This window comes from Pectinophora gossypiella, chromosome 3 (assembly GCF_024362695.1).
Source record: "Pectinophora gossypiella chromosome 3, ilPecGoss1.1, whole genome shotgun sequence".
NCBI classification, from domain to species: domain Eukaryota; kingdom Metazoa; phylum Arthropoda; class Insecta; order Lepidoptera; family Gelechiidae; genus Pectinophora; species Pectinophora gossypiella.
This window is the reverse complement of record NC_065406.1, coordinates 10,325,403-10,348,191: the sequence shown is the minus strand read 5'-3', so window position 1 is coordinate 10,348,191 and position 22,789 is coordinate 10,325,403. Positions and strand designations below refer to the sequence as shown.

At 40.4% G+C, this 22,789-nt stretch overlaps 3 protein-coding genes across 13 annotated transcripts in view; 1 reads left to right on the top strand and 2 right to left on the bottom strand.

Annotated features, from left to right (window-relative positions):
• Positions 1-12,506, bottom strand: part of LOC126381890 (E3 ubiquitin-protein ligase UBR5) — a 31,294-nt gene extending 18,788 nt beyond the window's left edge. For 5 of the 8 annotated variants that reach the window (XM_050031445.1, XM_050031448.1, XM_050031447.1 and 2 more), the window contains exons 1-13: positions 12,211-12,506; positions 5,567-5,922; positions 5,256-5,410; positions 4,921-5,144; positions 4,438-4,610; positions 3,923-4,128; positions 3,503-3,647; positions 2,785-2,920; positions 2,255-2,415; positions 1,699-1,841; positions 1,061-1,223; positions 553-935; positions 121-294 (exon numbers count right to left, since the gene is read on the bottom strand). In XM_050031445.1, coding sequence (XP_049887402.1) covers positions 121-294; positions 553-935; positions 1,061-1,223; positions 1,699-1,841; positions 2,255-2,415; positions 2,785-2,920; positions 3,503-3,647; positions 3,923-4,128; positions 4,438-4,610; positions 4,921-5,144; positions 5,256-5,410; positions 5,567-5,922; positions 12,211-12,272 — 2,481 coding nt within the window. In that variant the 5' untranslated portion in view covers positions 12,273-12,506. The remainder of the gene's footprint in view (positions 1-120; positions 295-552; positions 936-1,060; positions 1,224-1,698; positions 1,842-2,254; positions 2,416-2,784; positions 2,921-3,502; positions 3,648-3,922; positions 4,129-4,437; positions 4,611-4,920; positions 5,145-5,255; positions 5,411-5,566; positions 5,923-12,210) is intronic. The other 3 variants (XM_050031449.1, XM_050031451.1, XM_050031450.1) reach the window with 2 other exon arrangements.
• Positions 12,507-12,728: 222 nt separating this feature from the next.
• Positions 12,729-19,219, top strand: LOC126382010 (E3 ubiquitin-protein ligase rnf168-like). 2 transcript variants are annotated; one of them, XM_050031693.1, is made up of 8 exons: positions 12,729-13,074; positions 13,151-13,280; positions 13,432-13,644; positions 13,881-14,111; positions 15,417-15,609; positions 15,841-16,067; positions 16,325-16,523; positions 16,619-19,219. In XM_050031693.1, exons 1-8 carry the CDS (start codon positions 12,732-12,734, stop codon positions 17,192-17,194), a joined length of 2,112 nt encoding a protein of 703 aa, XP_049887650.1. In that variant the 5' UTR covers positions 12,729-12,731; the 3' UTR covers positions 17,195-19,219. The 2 variants fall into 2 exon arrangements, with proteins under 2 accessions (XP_049887650.1, XP_049887649.1); XM_050031692.1 differs by having other exon boundaries at positions 12,731-13,074; positions 13,142-13,280.
• LOC126382011 (TAR DNA-binding protein 43-like) lies at positions 19,180-22,056 on the bottom strand. 3 transcript variants are annotated; one of them, XR_007569011.1, is made up of 4 exons: positions 20,483-22,056; positions 19,679-19,769; positions 19,513-19,603; positions 19,180-19,301 (listed from the first exon to the last, which is right to left on the bottom strand). XR_007569011.1 is itself a non-coding variant. In XM_050031694.1 (2 exons), exon 1 carries the CDS (start codon positions 21,840-21,842, stop codon positions 20,484-20,486), a length of 1,359 nt encoding a protein of 452 aa, XP_049887651.1. In that variant the 5' UTR covers positions 21,843-22,056; the 3' UTR covers positions 19,612-19,769; position 20,483. The 3 variants fall into 3 exon arrangements, 1 of the variants encoding a protein (XP_049887651.1); XR_007569010.1 differs by lacking the exon at positions 19,679-19,769; XM_050031694.1 differs by lacking the exons at positions 19,180-19,301; positions 19,513-19,603 and having other exon boundaries at positions 19,612-19,769.
• Positions 22,057-22,789: the final 733 nt, after the last annotated feature.

The window sequence follows — 22,789 nt, the reverse complement described above, 5'->3', positions numbered from 1 at the left end:
TGCATTAAACTTTTTTTTGAAGAAGATAAGGTTAGTTTTATAGCTATCAAATTACAATAAGTTTACGTTTGTATCGACTACCTTTAGAAAAGCTATGAAATGATTATGACAAATGCTCACTTCAGCCGCGGTGGCGAGTTGTATGGCCTGTCCGTTGGAGTGTCCGAGTAGAGCGGTGTTGTCGGTCGGGAACGTGCTGTCGGTGAGCGCGCGGGTGGTTCCCACCGCGTACACCGCGTACGCTAGAGTACCGCCAGGACGGCGCACTACGGCATGGACGCCGCGACTGTCCACCTGAGAAAAAATACAATAGTTAACTTGACTGTCCATTTCTTTGCGCTTGCTCCATTCAAATTTCGATAGAGACAGCTGACATATAACTTCAAAAACAATCTACGATAGCGTGGCGTGTGTAACTTGCACAGCGGAAAATGTAGATCGTACATTGTTGGCGGTAATTGTAGGGTCTTCGTTGGTGGATGTATCGGCTAAAGCAAAACACATTTTCAGTCTGTCTTTTGTACAGTATACACAATTCGATGTCAAACTTACAGCAATAGTAATGACTTGAACTTCTGGCGGCAGAGCGATCTTCCTTGGCGAACGCTGGAGACAATCCGGCCCGCGAGGCCCGGCTGCGCCCCCAGCGCCCCACTTCACCGCAACCAAGTCATCCTTGCGCACCAACCGGCAGTCTTGCAGCAACGCCGTCCAATCATCAGCCGTCGATGGCACCACTTCCTTTCCATCTTTGCCCACTGTCGGGAATCTAACTGCAGCATAAGCGCCGTCCACTTTCAATACGCGTCCTAGCGGCACGCTCTTAACGTCTTCGAGGAAAACGACTTCTTTGAGCGGCCACTCCTCCTCGTCGCGCTTTGAGCCGTCGTTCGAAGAACCTTCTTCCCCACGGACAGTGACGCGTTTCGCTCGTTCTGTTGAAAAGAAACACGTTAGTAAATTAAACCTGTAAAACAGAAGGATTGTTCTAGGGAATGTATTATATAAAAGCGCAATGCACTCTATGTTAGAAGTTGTAGTAGGCTAAAGAGCAACTTACTATGCGACGTGCTGGTGTCACTGCACGTGGACGAGGCGGGGCTCGGCGGCGGCGGCATGTCGAGCCGGTCGGCCATGTCCTTATTGCTGTCTTTGCCGCTGTCCTTACTGCCGCTGCTAGACGACGACGCCTTCACCGACGACACCGTCAGAGGAGATTGATTCTGAAATTAAATATGTAGATATGCATACCCGCATGGGCGACAAAGGAGGCGGATGAAAGAAGAGTACATGCGGCAGAGATGCGAATGTTAAGATGTTGTATGGTGTGACCAGAATGGACAAGATTAGGAATTAATATATAAGAGGAAGTCTGAAAGTAGCGCCGGTCACTGAGAAATTGAGGTGCAACAGATTAGCACGGTATGTAACGTGGAAGGATGAAGGCATATAACACGGAAAAGTTAAGAGTATGAATGTGGATGGATTGTGTAAAAAAGGATATGCTTGTGAAAGATGTGAGTACCGAGATGACGACTGACAGAAATTAATGGAAGAGGAATACATGTTGTGCCGATCTAGTCTAGAGTGGGAAAGGCAGGAGGATGATTATATACATAGCCGTTATATGAAAAGGTACCATAATAGATAGGTAGGTAACATAATCTAAGTAGATGAAGTAAAATCACTCCATCATACCTGTATCTCTCTCTTGTCCTTATCGGAGACGGAGCGGTCGGGCTGCGGCGGCGGCAGCAGCTTGAAGCGGCACACGTCAGACAGGTTCCAAGCCGCGTTTTGCAGCACACCCACTTTCGGTACGCCCGTAGACATGTTGAAACCTACATACGGACAAATATTTAGCGGTTGGAGTAAGTGGCCCCGTTACAAACAATTGGGTCGTGTACAAGGTTCAAGATAAATAATGAAATTCTGATTACTAAATGAAGACAGATCTAAAACAAACGATATTCATTTTCTTTTTTCCATTTAACTTATTTAAGAATTTTAATCAAGTAAACCGCAATAATAAGTCCGACATTTTATCACGTTTTTCTATGACGTCACAATGTACTTTTTCATACAATTTCCTTAGTAATTTCGTGTTTTGACGTTTAGAAAAAGAAACGTATTTGATTAGTTGGCAACTTGCCTTTTGTCAATGATATTATATTACATTAGCGAAAGAAGGATTTCAAACGTAATCTACTAGGAACACAATCTATATATACCTATATCGTAGGCAAATACTTACCGACGGCGCCAGGTTGGTACATGGGCGCGTTCTTCATGGTGACGCTCTGTCCAGCCTGCAAGTCCTGGGGCGCGGTGGACGAGTGCCCGCGCTGCTGCTTGCGGGAGCGGGCGCGGTGCTTCTCCCACAGGCGGGCGCGTTGGCCCAGCGGGAGTACACCCCTAAAGTAGAATTATTATTCATGAAGATATACTAAGCTACACTAGGAGTGATTAAAAAAACAAAAAGCGTTCATCTGTTTGTCTTTCGGGGCATGACGTAAAAAGCTACAGAGGTTGTATCTTTCCTGATATGATGAAACATTATATGGGTGACTGGCTGATGACCTGTCACCAACAAAAGTGGCTGTAGGTTATTTTTTCTGATGGCATATAAATACGAGCGTAAGTATATGTAGAGTGCCTGAAACAGTACCTTTAAAAACAGCTTCTTTTCTCGTGTATGGAGTATGAGGTCAGTGATCGACCTCATCAACCTTTTTCGTGTTGCTTTGAATTTATGTTTCTCGTCAAACATAGAAGTGTACTCACCACCAATAGAGCGCTCCAGAATCGAGTCTCGCGACAGTGTACAGCGAGCAGACGTGGAGAGACACTGCCTTGTCGGTTCCAAACTCCGTGAATGTCTGCAGAGGATGCTCTAAACGAGACGCGCCCGGAGCGTGCGCTGTACACAAGAAAACTCGTTTACTTTAACTTTATACAGCGACACTAACTCGGTGCTATATATACTACACAAAGTATACCAAACTTTGTTACACATCTTCGATTACGTAATATTTGTCTAAGATTGTGTATGATAAAGTATAATATCTCTAAACGTAATGATCATTGATTGTAGTGGATATCAGTCCTGAAGAATAACCACGAAAGCAAAATAATAACACCCTGACATATTAGCTTTAAGTTCTGGTATGACAACTTCAAGCTCAACCTGCTGCTTTTATATAAGCAGAGCTAAAACTCCTGCAAAATACGCTTTATATACACAACAAAAATAATATATATAATAATGAAAGTAATTTAAACACATAATACCGGGTTCTAACCGCGTTAAAATCAGGCATATGTTTGCCTTTACAATATTATCTACTCCATTCCAATTTCATTAGTCATCCCATGACCATGGCACTTGCAACAGTGTTGAAATATCAGGAGTCTCATATCCCTGATTTTAATGCGGTATTATGTGTTTAAATTGTGATAATAGCCGCGTAAACCTCAAACAATGTATAATGAAAGTGCTCACCAATAGATTCATCAAGGTAAGTAGCAATACGTCCGGCGTCGGAGAGCACGGAGACGCGGATGCCGGCGGCGCTGATGTTGACAATGCGCTCGCCCGCCGCCATACAGAGCCAGTTGGCGCGCGGATGGTACGTGTTGTTGGAGCCCTGGGTATTGCAATACATAGTTGCGTGGTTCGCAGAAAATGAACGTAAACTTTACAAAAGTTACGGGAGTCAGTATAAGTTCCGCGTGAAGTTTAAGAGTCCAAAAGTTATCCAGAGTTGGAAAAAGCTTGAGTTAAAAAACAAAAAATGCATATTGAGTTTAAGGTTGCCTAGTAGAAAAAACCTTAAGACGCTTTTTGTGCCATTTATTATATTTTCTATAAACGTTTATATGGCTTAAAGTGTTTTTTATTGAAAAGTCAAGAAGCACTTACATCGCCACGCTGATAAGGGTGTGCGTCGGCCCAGCGCCACTGGTGCAGTTGTCCGGTGGTAGAGATTGCTACCAGCTCGCTGTACGTGGCCGCGATGTGGGTGAAGCGAATGCTGCTGTCCCAATACTCTAGCTCCTCTGATACCCAGAGCGGAGAGGCGGCCATAGCTGAATCCTTCTTTTTACTCTCGCCTGTAATGTTTTCATCTAGCAAAGTAAGTAAATGTTGAGGTATGCTGCACACTCTTACACTTCATGGGAGGCCTATGTCTTTATAGACATATAAGCACATTATGGATACTTAGAAAGATTAAAACACAAATGCGCTTTAAAATATAACAGGTACGATAAACATCAATCAATTGGGGTGATTCGGAAATCAATTGATGAATTTTTAAATTGGTAGTGTTAAAAAACTAAAAAGGGCAAACATTTTTTTCCATGGATGGCCGGATTAAATCGTTAGTATCATAAAATAGCATAAAACTAAGTAACATGATAATAAGAATAACATACCTCCTTCTTTATCCCAAGAAGTGTCACGAAGCGCCGATTCCAGCCATCGGCGCGGTCCGAAATATTGTCGTTCACGCCAGCGGCTGAACTCAGAGGGGCGCTCTTGAGTGGAGCTGCTACTCTCGCGACTAGCACCCCCGCGCCCGCTGCTGCCACCGCCGCCGCCGCTACGACTATACCACACATCACACCATCCCTATTAATTCCTCGGTCAAAACGTATCCAAGCAGGTCGACTCCATGTCAACAACAACAATTGAACGTCCAGATAAAATAAAACTATCACTTGGCGTCGACCTACTTTCGAAGTCTAAATAAAGCATCTAAAAATATACACGTAAAGAAAAACTAATTGGTGACTATGAACAAAAAACACCCAGTAACAACAACAAAGGAAACTGCGTAAGCTTGTCAGCGTGCTAGATCGGGTGGGGGTTTATACTACAGGCGGGAGAGGCGGAGGAGCGTAGCTTGATAGGTGTACCTTCTGATAGCCGCGTACCCGAAGATGTCCTCGGAGAACATCGCATCGGCGTCGATGATGACGGAGTGGTCCTGCTGCGCGGCGTGGAAGCCGCCGTCCAGCAGCGAGATGAGGTCCTCGGGCACGTACCCGTCGCCGCCCTCGCCACCCTCCGGCTCTTCGCCCTCCTCGTCGTCGCGCGACAGCAGGTTGTTCACCGCCAGGTTCACGTCCAGGTTTGTACGCTATATTCAATATATTGACAAACATTAAAGGAAAAAGAAGTTACTGTTGTTGTAAAAAGATAAAATGAATGAGAATAAATTTGCAGAAATTGGCATCCATGTATAGCGTACCTGTAATTCTCTGATAATGAGACTTCTGCTTTTGCCCTGCAAGACAACTTGAGCCTGCGTGACCAGGTCTTCAGGTACAAACGGCGCCGGCACCGACACCACTCGTCCTGAACCCGAGGCGCCTATTATAACGCCTGTTGCACGGCTTGTTGAACCTGGACCAATTTAATTAGAGTTCTAGAAATGCGATGGTAAAAAGATAGCACAAATTATTTAGAAATCTCTTAACATCTTTACTGGAAATACATTTAGCCATAATATACATTATTGTAATGAGCAATTACAATTTTTATTTAAAGTAAACAACATACCTTGCGAGCTAGGTGCAGCTCTGATTGAATTTCTAGTGATACGGGCTCTAGTGCGGGGTTGCTGCCGGGAGCCGCAGCCGCCGCCGCCGCCGCCTCCGCCCTGCTTGCCACCACTCGTGCCGCCACCGCCGCTGCCACCTCCGCCATTGCCCCCGTTTTTACTCGCGTCAGTTTTGCTCAAGTCTAATCTGTCGGGGATGATGGAGAAGGCGGCGCGGCAGATGGTGCCGTCTTCCAGCAAGCACGCGATGTGGGCCGGCCCCGCGGCCACAGCACGCACTCCGCGGAGCGAACTGAGCGCAGATGACCCGGCGCCAGTTCCATATCTATTCCAACGTTCAGCGACTTCTTTGAGTCTGCAATCAAGTACATTTATGTAAATATCCAGTAAAGAACATCTACATGAGTGAATGCGGTTTATTGTATATAACAATACAAATAAAAACACAACACATAACACACAACAATACGAATAAAAATGCACCACCTGTACACACTATTGGAAACTAATGAAAGATGAATGCTCATAGTAGGTATTATTTCGCCTCCTGATATAAGATAAAAATGTAGAAACTAAAAATCACAAGGATAACCAACCATACATAATCCTAAGGGTTTGCGTCACCTTGCGAAATCATATAGTTAATTGGGTTATAAAATAAAATACATAAATACATTCTAAATAATAAATAAAAAGACATGTATCTTCAAAGCTAGAGTGAACAGGCATTTGTTAGGTAAGTGTGGTCCACCCTAGACCACATTGTCACTTACCATCAGGTGAGATTGTGGTCAAAGGTGAGCCTATTTACTTTAAAAAAAAAAAACATGTGTACGAAATAGCTGATGCCTAAATGAGTAGTGAGTGAAAAAGGTTTTTAATGGGGAAGCCAAAAATTTATAGACTTAGAATAGCCGGGAAGCAGAAACCAATTGTGGAACATTCTGGAAAGAGATTTTACCGGTTTAGAGTCTAATGGAGTATTGTAATGATTTACATTCATTATGATCTTGGTTGGCTGGAAGTAATTGCTTTCAGCAATAAAACTGCCTATTTAAATAAAAGATATAATTATATTACAAAACAGGAAATAATATTATGCAAGTTAACTATAACCCTGCTTTTTGAATTTGAAAGCCTTGCTTCCGAAACATTGTCCGATTATTTATAGTACACTTTATATTAAGTCTCTTATTTCGGAGTGCCTCATGGCAAAGGCCTCCTCCAATCCTTTCCAATGATGGCGATCACGCGCCGCTCTTGTCCAGAAAGGGCCCGCAGTCATCTTGATCTCATCGTCCCATCTCCTTTTCGGTCTACCCCTTTTTCTGGCACCGTCTCGTGGATACCACTGGGTAATTGTCTGGCTCCACTTCTCCACTTTGGATCTTAGCATATGTCCGGTCCATCTCCATTTCTGCTGGTCTATTCTAGTTAGAACGTCAGTTAGTTTAGTTTTTGTCCTAATTTTTTCACTTTGTATCTTGTCTTTGAGTTTTAGACCAAGCATGCTTCTTTCCATCCGTCTTTGACACTTTGCTAGTTTTTCCCTATGCTGTTTGTTTAGGGCCCAAGTTTCGCATCCATATGTCAGACATGGTAGTATACAAGAGTTGAAGACCTTTCTTTTTACTCCTAGCCATAACTTTGGACTTTTCATTACCTCCTTCAAAGACCAGTACTTCTTCCACCCATTGGCAATTCTTTTGTCTATTTCTTTGCTGGTCTGGTCCTCGAAGGATATAATTTGTCCCAAGTAGATGTACTCGTCTACGAATTCCAGGGTTCTGCCATCTACTTTGACTTCGGTTTTGAGATTGTTAGTCATCAACTTCGTTTTGGAGGCGTTCATAGATAGGCCCATCTTCCTGCTCTCGTTTGCTAGTGTTTGACACATTTCTTCGAGCTTGGATGGGTTTTCTTCAAACAAGACTAGATCGTCCGCAAACCTGAGATGGTTAAGTGTGGCTCCATTTATCTTTAGTCCGTAATCATCCCATTTCAGTCTTCTGAATATACTTTCCAGTACTGCTGAGAACAGTTTTGGTGACATTGGATCGCCTTGCCTTACGCCTTTCTTTATGGGGAATTCATCCGCAAGTGTTTCCAGTTGAATCCTGGCTCTACTGCTTTCGTATATGTTTTTAATTAGTTTGATGTAAGTTGGGTACACACCTTGCTGCTCCAAGCTACACCATATAGCTTCGTGTTTTAAGCTGTCAAAGGCTTTCGAGTAGTCTATGAATGCCATATACAATGTCTTGTTGTATTCGTTGTACTTCTCTATCACCTGTTTGACTGTGTGAATATGGTCAATTGTTGAAAAATTTTTCCTGAATCCGGCTTGTTCCTTCGGCTGATTCTCATCCAGCGTGCCTGAAATTCTTTCTAGAATAACTTTTCCGAATACTTTATACACATTCGACATGAGACTTATCGGCCTATAATTTCCAATATCTGCCTTGTCGCCTTTTTTGAACAGTAGTATGATATGCGATTTACCCCACTGCAAAGGCGTCGTTTCTGTCATGAGGACTCCATTGAAAATATCTGTTAGAATTGGAGTTAACTCTTCCATTGTACCTCTTATCAGTTCGTTGCATATTTTGTCAGGTCCTGATGCCTTCTCCAGTTTTTGGCTTTTTATAGCTCTTTCGATTTCAGTTTCGAGAAAAACAGGGACTTCTTCTGGCTTTATTTGGAGGATAGTTGGAGAGTCTGATAAATTATTGTTGCTGTCTGCTTTGTATAGGTTTCGGAAGTAGTTGGTAGCTATGGCCTTGATGTCACTTCTTTTTGTTGCCTCTATTTGTCCTTTCTTTATTTTCGGTATCCATTCCTTTTCGACTTCTCGTAGTTCTTTTAAGGCCTTTTTTGTTCCTCCTGTTGCTAAGATATGTTTCTCTATTGTCTGAATTCTATGCTTTGTACGGTCTTTTCTGATGTTTGTTCTTATTTCCTTGCTGATATCTGATATAGCTTTGTTCTTTTCTTTTGTTGCCAGTAATATAACCCTATAACCCTGCTAGCGGGATATATTTTAGAGGACAATTCGCCATGCTTAATAACATACATCTACTTCTGGTAAATATGAGTTCTAAAGACCTAACCTTAGTGAACCATTAATAATTATAACCTATCGTTTTCGTAGTACTTCTCTAAACAATTGTTATTAGAACAACAGAAATTTTAATGATTAGAGAGCTTTAGAATGTTCTAAAGCAGTTTTTTCTTTAAATAATATAGGCTTGCATTTGACCACAATATCACCTAATTGTAAGTGACAATCTGGTTTTGGGTGGACCACACTTACCTAGCAAATGCCTATTCACTTTAGCCTTGAAGACTCCCAGATTATAATGAATTGGACAAAACAGACTACAGCAGACAGTTCCAGTCCTTTACTGTTTGCATCAAAAAGGAAGAGGCAAAACTTTTTGTGCTGATTGGTGGTAAATCCACAACATAAGAATGAAATTCCTGCGATGTCTAGTTGTCCGTAGATGAAATGGATTACTCATATATTAAACATTGAAATATTTTACAGGTTGTAAGTAATAATTTGTACGTGCCATGGATGAATCACGTCAATTTACTTATATAAAACCATATTTGTAATTACTATGCTTAGTACATCATCTAAGTGATTATGATTCTCAGCTATGATTGAATCACTATTTAATTATTAATTAAATCTGAAACTTCAGTCAACTCAGGAGGAGGCCTGTGCTCTGCAGTGCGATATATAGAGCATCTATATAATTATGTTTTTGTAATGGAGCCTAATCATTCTCTAGTCAAAGTTATTAAACTCATACATATACTAAAAGGAGGACCGGCAAAATTACATGGACCTTGGCCTATGGACCAATAACGTTAAGCGATATGTTGTTGGAAAGGTTTTTTTATTTTCTACAACTTTTACTATGGCGGCAAGTCTCGAATCTCTGTGGGAAAAACGTTATGAGCAAATAAAATGAAACTTCATCTCAATATCTTTACAGCTTTTATTGATTATAATAAGTTGTTATAAAGGATTTTAAACGTGTTATTTATATATTAATGCATAGTATTGTCCATAATTCATAGTATTCAATTAGTGGGGGTGTAAGGGGCTCCAAATGACACCTTTCGGAGCCCAAGCCAACCTCGCCTGCACGCAGTATATCCTGCTGGTCAACGAAAGAGGCTCTGGCGACCCACCAACACGCACTGGACCAGCGCGGTGGGCTTATAGTCCAAACCCCCCCAACATGACCTCAACACATGTAAAACGGCCCCCAGTCCCCGGCAGCCCCGCTGTCCGTGGCTACGGTAGCGGCTACGGTAACGGCGGGGCAGGGGGTGCGAAGAATCTCCGGGCTGGATTGGGCTACCACCAACGACGACTGTACCTGGCAACATATAACACGTGCACACTGAGGACCGACGAGAAGCTTACCGAGTTGTAAGAAGCTATCAGCAAGTTACACTGGGATGTCATAGGGTTGTCTGAAGTCCGAAGAAAGGGCGAGGACACGATAACTCTGGACTCCGGTAACTTGCTGTACTTCCGGGAGGGCGAGCAACTGTCCATGGGTGGTGTCGGGTTTATCGTCCACAAGTCCCTAGTCAACAACGTGTTGACCATCGGTAGTGTTTCGAGCAGGGTAGCGTACCTGGTACTCAGAATATCATCACGATATTCGCTGACTGTCATCCAGGTATACGCTCCGACCTCGGGACACCATGATGACGAAGTGGAGACTATGTATGAGGAGATTTCTAAAGCCATGCATAGCCATAAAAGCCACTACACGATTGTGATGGGGGACTTTAATGCACAGTTGGGGAAGCGCTGCGGTAACGAGCTGAGAGTGGGGCAATTTGGATTTGGGGTCCGGAACACCAGAGGCCGGACGCTTGCGGACTTTATGGAGAAGGAGAACCTCTATATGATGGACTCCTTGTTCAGGAAGCCCGCGACCCGCAAATGGACCTGGATAAGTCCCAATGGCAAGTATAAAAACGAGATCGATTTTATCATGTCGACGAAAAAGCACATATTCAATGATGTCTCTATGATCAATGCCGTTAAGACGGGAAGCGATCACCGCATGGTAAGAGGCACATTGAATATCAATATCAAGCTAGAAAGATCGCGACTGATAAAATCCACGCTCCGACCGTCGCCAGCCCAGATCCAAAACCCCGAGCGCTTTCAGCTCGAGCTTCAAAACAGCTTCGAGTACCTTGAGAACTGCGCAGACGTGGACGATATAAACGACCTGATGGTGGATGCTGTCCGTACGGTAGATTCTAAACACTTTAGAACCCGCCGTATCAAAACACAGAAACTCTCCGCACACACACTATGCCCAGCAGTGGGCGTCATACGGCTGATGATGATGATTGTCCATAATGATATCCATAACATCAAATAACGATTGCGGACGACAGCCAGTGTCTCGCACGGAGATTCCTATCGTCCCCCTCCCCTCCCCGCTCCCGTTGCTCCCGCGCCGCTTATCTACGAAACTCGTGGTGTTTACGCTGGGATAACTTTTTTCTCACAGCGATTCGAAACTTACCGCCATAATGGAAGTTGTAGAAAATAAAAAAACCTTTCTAACGATATATCGCATAACTTTATTGGTCACATAGGCCAAACTGTCGGACCCCCTTTGAAATTTATATAAAGAAGGTACATTAGAGAAGAAGAACATTTGGAACCTTTTTAAATTAGTATCAAAAATAGTTACTATATTTATTAAATTTTATTTATTCCAGTCAAGGAAATAGGTATACCTATTCTTGGAGATAATATAAACCTTGTGCTTTAAATAATCAATAATTATAAATAGCTTATATAAGTCCGACTGCTGTGCACAGACCTCCCCTAAATGATCCGGAGGGGATATGGAGAGCAGTTCACCACACTGCTCCACTGAAGGTTAATGGAGGTGTTTAGGCCAGTACCCATAGTAGTAATATAAATAATCAAAAATAAATAAATAACATGATGACTGATGAGGCAAATGCAGTCATACCACAAGCACAACATGCTATAGATGGTCTAAAAAACAAATCAGATTTATATCAACAATGTTTACTGCTTTGTTTGACTAATCTACCTAATAAGTTCTTTCTCCTCATTTTTCAGCTAGTGCCATAATCACCCATTCCCTATTTTAGTCACACAGGAAAAATATAGTACCTAATTCATTTTGCATAACTGTAAATGTTATAATTAATTGGGAGAGATTATGATTTTCTATAAGCCACAATAGGAACATTACATAAATAGTGTTCACGAAAAACTTGCGTGATGCTGGCGTAAACCAAATTGATTTGTTGTCGTCAGATCGGCGAATTCGTCAACCTTCCGACATTTTCGTAAGCGGGGTTCGCATGCAGATAAAGAAGTTGTATAATTACGCCATTTATATGGCATTATTGTAACATGACGATGATAATAGCAGATGATGCATTGCAGATAACGTCACGGGAATAATCTTCCAGCATACGGAAACGTGGCCATCAGGGATGCTAGACAACATGTTACAGAAGATACCTCTTTATCATCTACCATTGTTTTACCGTGAAATGTCGAATTTCACAAGATGAACGTAATGGAGTCGCGTATATCGATAAATATGTTTACCTGTCTATCAATTGATCCTCAGTGCCAGGCAAAGGATGAACCACAAAATGCATTGTAGACATTTTCGCTACTCTTCTCCAGTATTCACAACAAATTTCAAAGCAATCACTTCAACATTTGTTATTTTCCCAGCACAATTTATCGCAGGAACAAAAGAACACCACCATCTAAATTCCTCTTCTAACCACCATGTTTCTCGTGGTTCTTGCTCTTGCGTGATCGTTTTCGTTCTCATCAAATACATGTGAGTCGGTACATGACGAAAAAAGAAAGAAAATAATCAACATGGCTTCCAAACAGAAATGTTGGCACTACTGCATTTTTATCAACTATAATAGCAACACTGGTCAGGGCCAATATACACTTTCAATCGTAATACGACGAAATAACTTAACTGATTCATGTGATTCACTCACTTATAAACTTGACCTGAGTATGAGAAGTTGGTGCACCCTACGACCATTGACAATAAAATCAAGACTGACAACTTCCAGAAAAAATAACTGTCAAATTTGTCAAAAATGTCGGCCAAATCAAAGAAGCGGCTGTGTAAATTGGAAAATAAATTACTAAAATTAGAAAAATTAGAGCTAAAAGATGTTGTTTGTTCTATTTGTCAGTCAATTCTTATAGAACCAGTCACACTGCCGTGTTTTCACTATTTTTGTCAACGTTGTTTTAATGGTAGCATAGAAAATAATGCTTTGTGTTGTCCTCTGTGTCGCTTGCGAATTGGATCCTGGCTTAGGACAGCAACTAAACAGAATAATTTGGTTAATATTGAACTATGGAACGTTATCAAGTCGAAATTTTCAAATGAGGTCGATATTAAACTAAAAGGAGATGATATAGACTTACCAGAAGGTATGTTAGCAAGGCTAGGTAGGTTTTGAAATATATAAACAAAGACTTGTTTTCAAACCAACTTTAGAGTTTACAGAAATACCTATACATCGGCTGAGTGCACCCGGGGAGATAAGATCTGAATATGAAGCTGAACTGGAAAGGTTAAGAACTGAGCGTCTGCAGCAAGAAAAGAAACATTTTGAAGAGACTGAACTCCTCATCAAGTAAGATTTATTCATGTTCTGTTATTCTAGTCATTATTATTTATTTTATTTGATATGCAGTAGTCCCATTCCCTTAGAGATTATGTATGTGACTTACTAAGTTACTTTTTGCATTACTAAGTTACTTAAAATTATGCTTAAACTATTTTAGGAAAATTCAGGAAGAGGAGAGAGAAGCGCAGAAAAAGTACATAGAAAGATTAAAACAAGATGAATTTCTAGCTAAGCAGATACAAAACCAGGACAGTAAGCATCCAACACAGAAGACTAGAAGAAGACATATTGTGAAAACAGTGAATGCAAAGAGAGCTACAATGGATGGATACTTGGCAAAAATACAAGCACCTGTGCCAGAAATACAGGAGTGAGTAGAATATCTATGACCATTTATTTTATGCTTTGTACTTGTTATAATTGTATTATAATTTTTGTACTTGATACATTTACAATAGTTTCATTTTGGGATATTATTTTGTTACAAATTAAAATCAACCCAGTAGTAGAATAATACCTTTACTATTTTTGGTTATTAATATTTGAAAAGATTTTATTGGAGGAAGTTTTATAGACTTCAAAAAATAATTATTTATTATATCTTAGTAAAATCAACCACGGAGAGGGGGATGCTCGTGTGGGATATATGGAAAAGTCAAAGCAGGAAGAGCAGCTAACAAAGAAGAACCCAAAACAGGAGAGTAAGCTGTCAGAGCAAAGATCTCAAAGAAGGCAAAGTGTTAAGCCAGTCAACCCCATAAAGCCAAGACTGAAAGCACCCACAATTGAAGACTTCTTGACTAAAACTCCAGGGTCTTCCATTACTGAAGACACTGAGTAAGTACACTATATTAAAGCTGTTATAAGAGTTTCCACTAATAATATAACCTTATGTTTTGCATAGTTTTCTTATACTTACTTCTAACTTGGAATTTAAATAAATAGAATTGGACCTATTTAAACTAGAAGTTAAAATGTTTTTGCCTTATTTGTTTTCTTTTTATACAGAGTATTTATTATTATTATTATTTGAAAGTTGTGAGGGCCGGACCGAATGCAGCCCGCGGGGTCACTGCGACCTTGACAGATCTATTGTGACCCTAAGTCCCTACATTTAAATATCCTCCTCTAGACCGATCCGTTCGAATAGATCCAACGTCTTTTTGGGAGAAAGCTCCATGACTTCCTGGGGGTCCATTATGTGGCCCCCAAGTGTACGGCTTCTACTATGTATGAGAGCCTCGCAGCTGCATAGCAGATGTAGTGGCGTCTCATCTTCCCCTAAGCAGAATCTGCATAGAGGAGACTCGGTCAGCTCCATTCTGTGTAGGTGCTTATTGAGTCTACAATGCCCCGTGAGGGCCCGTATCAACAACCTAACCTGCCCCCTAGTGAGAGTAAGGATTTTTGATGATAATTTCTTAGAAAAAGGTCTAATCAGCTGCTTTGAATGTTTTAGGCCAACTGAGTTGTACCAAAATTTCTTGGATTCATTTCCTAGTCGCACCCCCAGATGATATCTAGAGGTGCTTTTCGAGATCCCGCAGAAGGGTTCGGGTCCGGTTAAACTTGTACCCGATCCCTCTCTTGCGAGTTCGTCAGCAATTTCATTGCCCTTAATGTTAGAGTGCCCTGGGACCCAGCCTAGTGTTACCGAGTTTGAGGCCCCCAACTTGTTCAGACTATCAATACACTCTAGAGTGAGTAATGAGTCTACTTCAGACGCCGCCACCGCCTTAAGGGCAGCCTGGCTGTCCGACAGTATGAGAATGTTACTGTTTGTGTTCCCCAAATTTTGGTGCACACAATCAATGATGGCATACATCTCGGCCTGAAAAACTGTGGCGTGCGCCCCCATGCTGGTCACCCTCCTTCGCTTGGGGCACCCTCCGTATACACCCAGACACGGGCACACTCCGTATACAGAGTATACTTTGTAGTTTGGACAGAAGGCTAGAGGAAAACCACTGCTCTATTTTTCCCTAAAAAAGGAACATGGTCAACGCTACACCGACAAGAGTGTGGCTCTTAAATTAGTGATGATGAAAATAGCCGTCACAAAAAAGTCAATTATTTCTTTTACTAAGCAAATAGGACATATAAGCAAATAAAATGAAGTTGTAAATAATTTTACAATTTCAGAAGTTCAATACTGACGGATGACCAGACAAGCAAAGGTGGGAACTCCTCAAGGTCAGCAGTCAGCTGCAGCCCATCTAGTAAACACTCTCCAGAAGTAGTGCCAAGCTATGGGAAAATGATTAAAAACTTCATTGACAAAAAAATTAAAAGTGGTACTAGTCTATGGAATAAAGAGAATGGAGACAAAGAAATGGTGAGTTGTGTCCTCTAACATTCCATTCCATTCAGGTTTAATGTAAATACTTAGAATTCATAGCAGTTCACAACATCCAACTCCATTACTACATCTGCAAGAAAGCTTTTTAAATTCCTTATAAAACAGGCAAAACCTTCACACAGCCTCAGTGCAACTTATTCACTCAACTCTCGCACGCATTATGTTACTATAGCCTATAAGTATTTAGTAGGTATTGATAATTTACAGAAAGAGGACCAACAAGACAGTCCTAAATTGGATGTTGCTGCAGAGGACATAAAGCAAAAGAAAACTGTGATAAAATCGTTACTTGTATCACTGCCTTTACCAAACTCTGGTATTCTACAGCACAAAACAAACGTGCCTTATAATCGGAATTTGGAAACTGATAGTGTGGACTCAATGCATCAAGAGTTATGTTTCTTCAAACCCATTGAGAAGACATCGCCAACTAGGTGAATATCTATTCTATGGCTACTCCATACTGTACAATTATAAATAAGCTTTAGTTCTTTCACATGCTGTGCTAGTATTGAAGGTTTTATGTCATAAAGATGAATAAAAAATAAAGTAATCTTGAACAAACATTAGTTTTCAACTGCATTACTGTTATTGCATTGTACCTATTTTGGACTATAGTTATTTTTTTTTTTTTTTTGGATAGGTTTAACCAATTATGTTAATAAATGTTGTTTCTCGTTATAATTTTTAGATTGAAAATCAATAAAAACCTACCAGTGCGTGTGCCGTGCGTACGCGCTGAATTGGAGCCATGCCCGCCACCGCCGCGCGAAAATGTACCCAGCCGCGCTCAGTACATCGAGGGGCTCTGCAGACTTCGTCGGCTGTCGCTAGCGCACAACATGCCTTCCGCTTTCGTAGTAGCTCTAAATATACTCAAAATTAAAAAGGTATTTGTCTAAATCATGGTACTAACAGTATTAACTGTTACAAAATTTAATAGGTAGCCTAAACCATAATACTTATTGGTATGTTTTCATTTCAGGAAAATGCCATGCAATCTGATAGAAATACTAGACAAGGGGTCAAAAGAACAGTGTCTAATAATACCTCAACATTACCTATTAAGAGAATAGCTCCTAATAAGAAACCAGTAAATCGTGTTCCTAATAATACTGCCAGAAACTCCGACGTAAACTTGAGACGCACCAGGTCAATGGGAAGCATAGCTAAAGATGAGAATGAAACTACTCCTAAAAAAGCAAACATCCAAGAACGGAAGGTAAATTCGGAGCGCAAGCCGCTACTGAGAAGCAGTACCAAAAAATTGAGTGCTAAAAAAGAACTGGAAACTTCACCTCTGATTTCAAAAACAATAAATAACAATAAAGTCAATTTAGCTGTAAAGAATTTATCTAGTCCATTGAAAAATTGTGATGTAACTGAAATTGTACAGGAGCAACTTAGGATTGAGAAAATAATAGAACAAGAGAAGAAGGATCTCGAGCTGGCTCGTCAGATGGACGCGGAACTGAACGGACGCAGGCTGCGACGGGCCCCCGGCAAGCGACAGGTTACACTCAATTATGCTCTTAGACCTGCCAAAAAGATGAAAGCCTAGTGGTTGAAATCAACCTCCCGTGATAGAATTTTTGTTAAATAGAAATGTAAGAAATTTCAGTTACATATTCTAAACCAACCATTACATGAATACGTCATATTATGTTATATGAATATAAGATTGCGCATTTGCGCTGCCTAGGTACAGTATTCTCATATAGTAACTGTAAAGATTTTGACTGTGTGTAGACAGGATAGCGATCTCTTATTAAAACTGACAATTCAATGACAAAATAGGCTTTGCCAATTAAACTCGAGGTTTACGATTGTTACTTTGTATAAACTATGATGTATAATTTGTTACGATTTGATTTATTACTTTTACAAACAACTGTCTGTATTTGATGTAGCCATAGAGAAACACGGGCCTCTGGCAGGATGTAGCCCCATTATATATTTTGGAGTTTCTAACGTGGCTTGGTCTATGTCCGACTGAAACATTGACTAAACACACACTCATGAGTTATGCTTTGCTCTGAGGTTATACATAAAAGTAAAATGAGTGTTTATGTTTGACAATACAATACAAAAACTCTATCGCACATGAAAACAGCAGTACAACTATTTTGCCAATTGTGATTTGCTTTCATCAGGGTTTAGATAATCATTTCATTTAGTAAATTATGTCCGTCGTATGTGCATATACATTTTATTTGCGTATGTGCCCGATTAAAAAAAAAAGCCGAATTGAATTGCTTTAGTGCTGTCAACTAAAGTTAAACTTGCGGCTATCTAGTGGCTGCGCGTATACCACTATAACGGAACATTCGCATTTGGACATAGGCATTCGTTTCTAAGAATATCTACTCTGTTTTGTTACAACTTTGTACAGAATGTGCATATACTAATATAAAACCGTCATTGGTAACGATAACGAATTACATACATTCAAAAAATCCGCGCCCGCTATCGCCATTGGGGTGGGCGAACCCACAAGTCGTGGATTACAAGTTTTCTTAGTAAAATTGCTTAGTGATCAACCCATCGCCGATAAGTAGCCTGTTTCGTAAGGACGTACATTATTTAAAACCGTTTCATTTCTCTGTTACCAATCATCAGTAACATTGCGCTAAGAGAATGCAAATATTTATTTTAATATACATTGATCCAATAAATTGACATTTATACAAATCTATATTGATTGTACTTCATCTGCGTATTTTAAATCATTCGTGGTAATTTATATGATTGGTAGCAAGCAGGTAAAACATACAAATTATCAAAACTTTACAACTTGCAACATTTTAATATTACAATATTATTTTTATCAGCTCAGTCACGGGATTCTATTAGTTATGCCTCTGGCTCCGTCTGGCGCGTTATCCCTGCAGGCCTATTTTGTAACTTTTACAGCTTTGATGCATCATAGAAGGAAAAATTTAAGAGAAGAGAGGAAGGGGTAGACCTAGGAAAACATTTATGAAACAAATAAGAGAAGGTGCAGGTCGTGTCGTATCAGGAGGTGAAGGATTTGGCGGGAAGAGAGGGATGGCGATTTCTCCACCGACAAGAGCGCAGCTCTTAAATAAAGATAGAGACGGCTTTGATGGACAATTCAACATTATTAATTACGTCATTTGTCTACCAAAATGACTGTCAAAGTTACCAAAATAGCTCTGCTGGTGTTAAAGATATGTAAAGAAGTTTGGTGGGTGGTATTCAGGAATATTATAAACATTCATTAGAATGCCTTTTATTTATGTGAGATCAGTAAATCGAGTATTTACTATATCTGCATAGCTGATATTACCTATTATTACAGCCATAAGAAATTACATCTGGGCTCTCATTAGGTGCATTTATACAAAATGCTGATTATTGGAACTATACTCAAATATTATGCAAGTAAAAAATTCCTGTGATAAGCCACAAATACAAAGACTTTGTTAATAGTAGCTATAATTTACTTTAACTGGCAAATACATTTTTGTTGTGATAATTCCGGTAGTGGTACTCCATTTGTAAGGTGTGTAAATAAAACTACTATTCTACAATAAAAGATGTTTATTGATTTATGTTTCAATTACTTAAGTTTTTCATCTTATATTGTTGTTCTCACTTTTGGATGTTCTTCAGTTCCAGCAGATTTGGTCAGCAAACTCTTCTTTCTAGAAATAAAAATATTGAGTAAGGGTTGAAGAAGTTGCCTATTGATAAGACAATATCATGTGACGAAAATACCATCAATACTCATTGAAAATCATCTATAGTAGCTCATTTAGATCAACACTACTGTCACAGCAATATGATTAACATTGATAATCAGGATCCCGCAGATATTGAGAAGACATAGGTATATTTGTACATTATTTTAGTTACCTTTGCTTTAATAGCGCGTAAACTTATTTGCAACAACCAGCCGGCGCTAATAGCATCACATAACGTTAGATGTCCTGAAGCCCCTTTCCAGCTGTAAAATAAAGTGATTAACGAAGAATCACACAGACACACAAAAATATAAATTCAAATGAAACAAATCCAGAACCTTAAGCCACAAACTTGGCCAAGTCACTCGATCACCGTGTCATCCAGCATTCAGCACTCTTGATTAGCCCTTTTATCCACTTTTAAAGCTACTGCACAAAAAGAACAATTAGAATGTAAGCTTACATTAATAGTAACAATACACACCTCACTGGAGTCACTGGTTGCCAATACACTCACCACTTGAAGTAGCTATCCACAGGCATCTTCAGAGTGCAACCCAGCCATGAAGTTGGAATGCAGCAGCCAAAAATCTTGCATGTCTCACACAACCACAATTCAACCTGTTGTTTCTCTTCTAAACAGTATGCCTCACCCGCACGCAGAAATTTTCATTCTCTCCTAATACCCCATGAATGCTCAAAATATTTTGAGCTTATTATAAAATCCCAATCACTTAACTGTCATACTTTCTGATTTCAAGTATCACCTACCCAAACTTGACAAAATTAAAACATCCATCTCAGAATACATACTTGTTTATTTTAGAATTCCTCATCACTCCACATCACAAAATTACACTCATTGCTCTAGTCAGCTTACATCTAGTACAAACTTCAATAGGTCCTAATACATTCAAGTATACTCTGCTTGATAATGTAACCACTTATATCTATACAAATAAAACAATGTAAGTCAAAGAATAAGAAACTCATCCTCAACAATAACTCATTTCAATAAAACTAAACCTGTATACTATAGAAAATTCGTGACATGAACTTTGACTCACATTGTGGGATAAAACTGAATATAGAACTAAAGTTACTGCACTAAGATGTTGTTGATTGTGGACAGAAGTGCTCACCTCAAGTCTGTGACTTGTTGTTCCATCCGCCAGAGCCAGCTGGCCCAGAACCATTCCCGCCCCAGCTGCCTTGCCCTTGTTGTCCATTTGACCAATTCCCTTGATTCCAGTTGCCACCACCTTTACTGCTCCAGCCCTGGTTACTGCCTCCCCCCTGATTCCATGATGGAGGTGGGCCATTTTGGCTCCAGTTTTGATTACTGTTCCAATTTTTACCAGAGTTACCTTGTGGAGGGCCTCCTTGCCAATTAGGGCCAGAGTTGTTAGGTCCTCCTAGAAATCCTCCCCATCCGGCCTGATTCAGAGCAGCAGCTACAAGACTTATAGGCAAATTAAAATTAGCTGGTGGTCCACCATTTGGATTGATTCCCAAATTCTGCATGTTCAGAGAGTCAATGTTACTGCTTCCACCACTGTTTCCTGAACCGCTAGAAGGGCCCGATCTATTTGCTTCCCAGTTAGGTCCATAAGAATCTTCTTTCCAGTTGTGATTTGGTTTACTTTTTATTTTTGGTGCAGCACTAGAAACTGATACAGAAGCTCCTTTAATTACATGATCTTCTCCACACAAGCTCTGAGCTACTTCAGGATCCAGAAAAGTAACAAATCCAAATGCCCTAAATGGACGAGGGACAAAGACATCTGTTACTTCCCCAAACTTAGAAAAATACTCCCTGAGGTCATCAGCAGTCATATCTTCAGTACACCTTCCAACAAACACTTTGCATGGCATCTGTGGTACTACACCTTCTTTTGAATTAGGGATGCGTACATCAACCCAGCGACCGTCAATGTTGTGCCTCTGTGCTAGTGCTCTCATTTGTGAAGCATATGTAGCAAAACGGATGAAACCAAATCCCTTGAATGACCCATTTTTATCTCTCTTTAGCTGAACCATAACAACTTCTCCAAATTGTTCAAAGTACTGCCTGATAGACTCCTCTGTTGACTTCCACGGTAGTCCTAGGCAGATGAGATCTGAACATGCAAGCTTCTTCTCTAAGCGCTTCGTTTTTGCAGCTGAATTTTCAGGTGATACATCTTCCATCTTGCGCTTGTTTTCTTTAGGAAAAACGCAAATATAGAGGTATTTTCCCCAACCGACTTCACCGGGTGAATGCAGCCTGCCATCGCTAAGACGAATGCCGCGAATAGATTTAGTCTCGGGGTGACGATATTTGAGACCGCAAGCCCCTGGGAACTGAGCCACAAGTGTCGACAATAGGAGAGTGCCATCCAACTCGCATGGTATTTCGACGGCATTAGATTCATCTTCGTCTTCGCTAACTCTTATATATTCAAATAAATCCATGTTATCATTTTTCTCATTGTTTTTCATTACGAAATCTTTGTTGTTCATTACGGAAACTTCACGATATTATTTTATTACTATCAACTTCACAACTTGATCTTCTTTTGGTTTCCCCAAAAACAAAATGGCTCAAGCAAGGCAAGAGTCACGACGCAACACGCAGGCATTTGACAGTGACAAATTATCGGTTCGTCCGGAATTTGCGTTCGGATACATACAATAAAAAAGCCTATAAAATTACATAACTAACCTACACCACATTTTACAGCGCGTGTATTTTTTTTAAATTCGATTTGAAGCTTTCTTCATAAATACAACTAATTAGGTATTTGACTGGGACAAAGATAAATTATAAAATGCCAATCTAGAAATAGAAGCCAGTCTAAGATGACCAAAAAGCAATCTCATTTTACTTTTCAACTTATTTTCGAATTTTATTTATGAATTAAATAACAATGAGTACGATGTTTGACCGATTTTATTGATGACGTCACAGAATCCGTATTTCCATACAAAACTTTCGTTTTGACGTTTTGTAAAAAGTATCTCATTTGACTAGGTTGTCATTTGTCAAGTAGCCTATTGCTCCTGTCTCGCCGGCGCGCGTGATTTTGAATGGATATAAAAAATAACCATTAGAAAGAATTGATATAAAATGTTGTTATTTTTTCTAGTTGCAAGTTTGTATTCTTAGAGTCATGGCAGCCCATTTGGAAGAACGCTTAATTCCAGGTCTACCAGAGGCCCGTGTTGCTCTATGGCTTAACAATGGCAGGATCGAAACCAGCACGGCCCCAAACAAAAAAAAACCGAAATTGTTTTCGAATTCATGTTTGGATCATCATCATCACCAGCCCATTAACGTCCCCACTGCTGGGGCACGGGCCTTCCCTACGGATGGATAGGGAGATCGGGCCTTAAACCACCACGCGGGCCCAGTGCGGATTGGTGGTTATTAACGACTACTAATGCAACCGGGACCAACGACTTAACGT

Excerpts from the sequence above, each read along its gene's own strand:
- LOC126382011 (XM_050031694.1), bottom strand. The coding sequence starts at position 21,842 with ATGAACAACAAAGATTTCGTAATGAAAAACAATGAGAAAAATGATAAC.
- LOC126382010 (XM_050031692.1), top strand. The coding sequence starts at position 12,732 with ATGTCGGCCAAATCAAAGAAGCGGCTGTGTAAATTGGAAAATAAATTA. Across the intron at positions 13,075-13,141 it reads TGATATAGACTTACCAGAAG|AGTTTACAGAAATACCTATA; the intron begins GTATGTTAGCAA and ends AACCAACTTTAG. Across the intron at positions 16,068-16,324 it reads GAGAAGACATCGCCAACTAG|ATTGAAAATCAATAAAAACC; the intron begins GTGAATATCTAT and ends TATAATTTTTAG.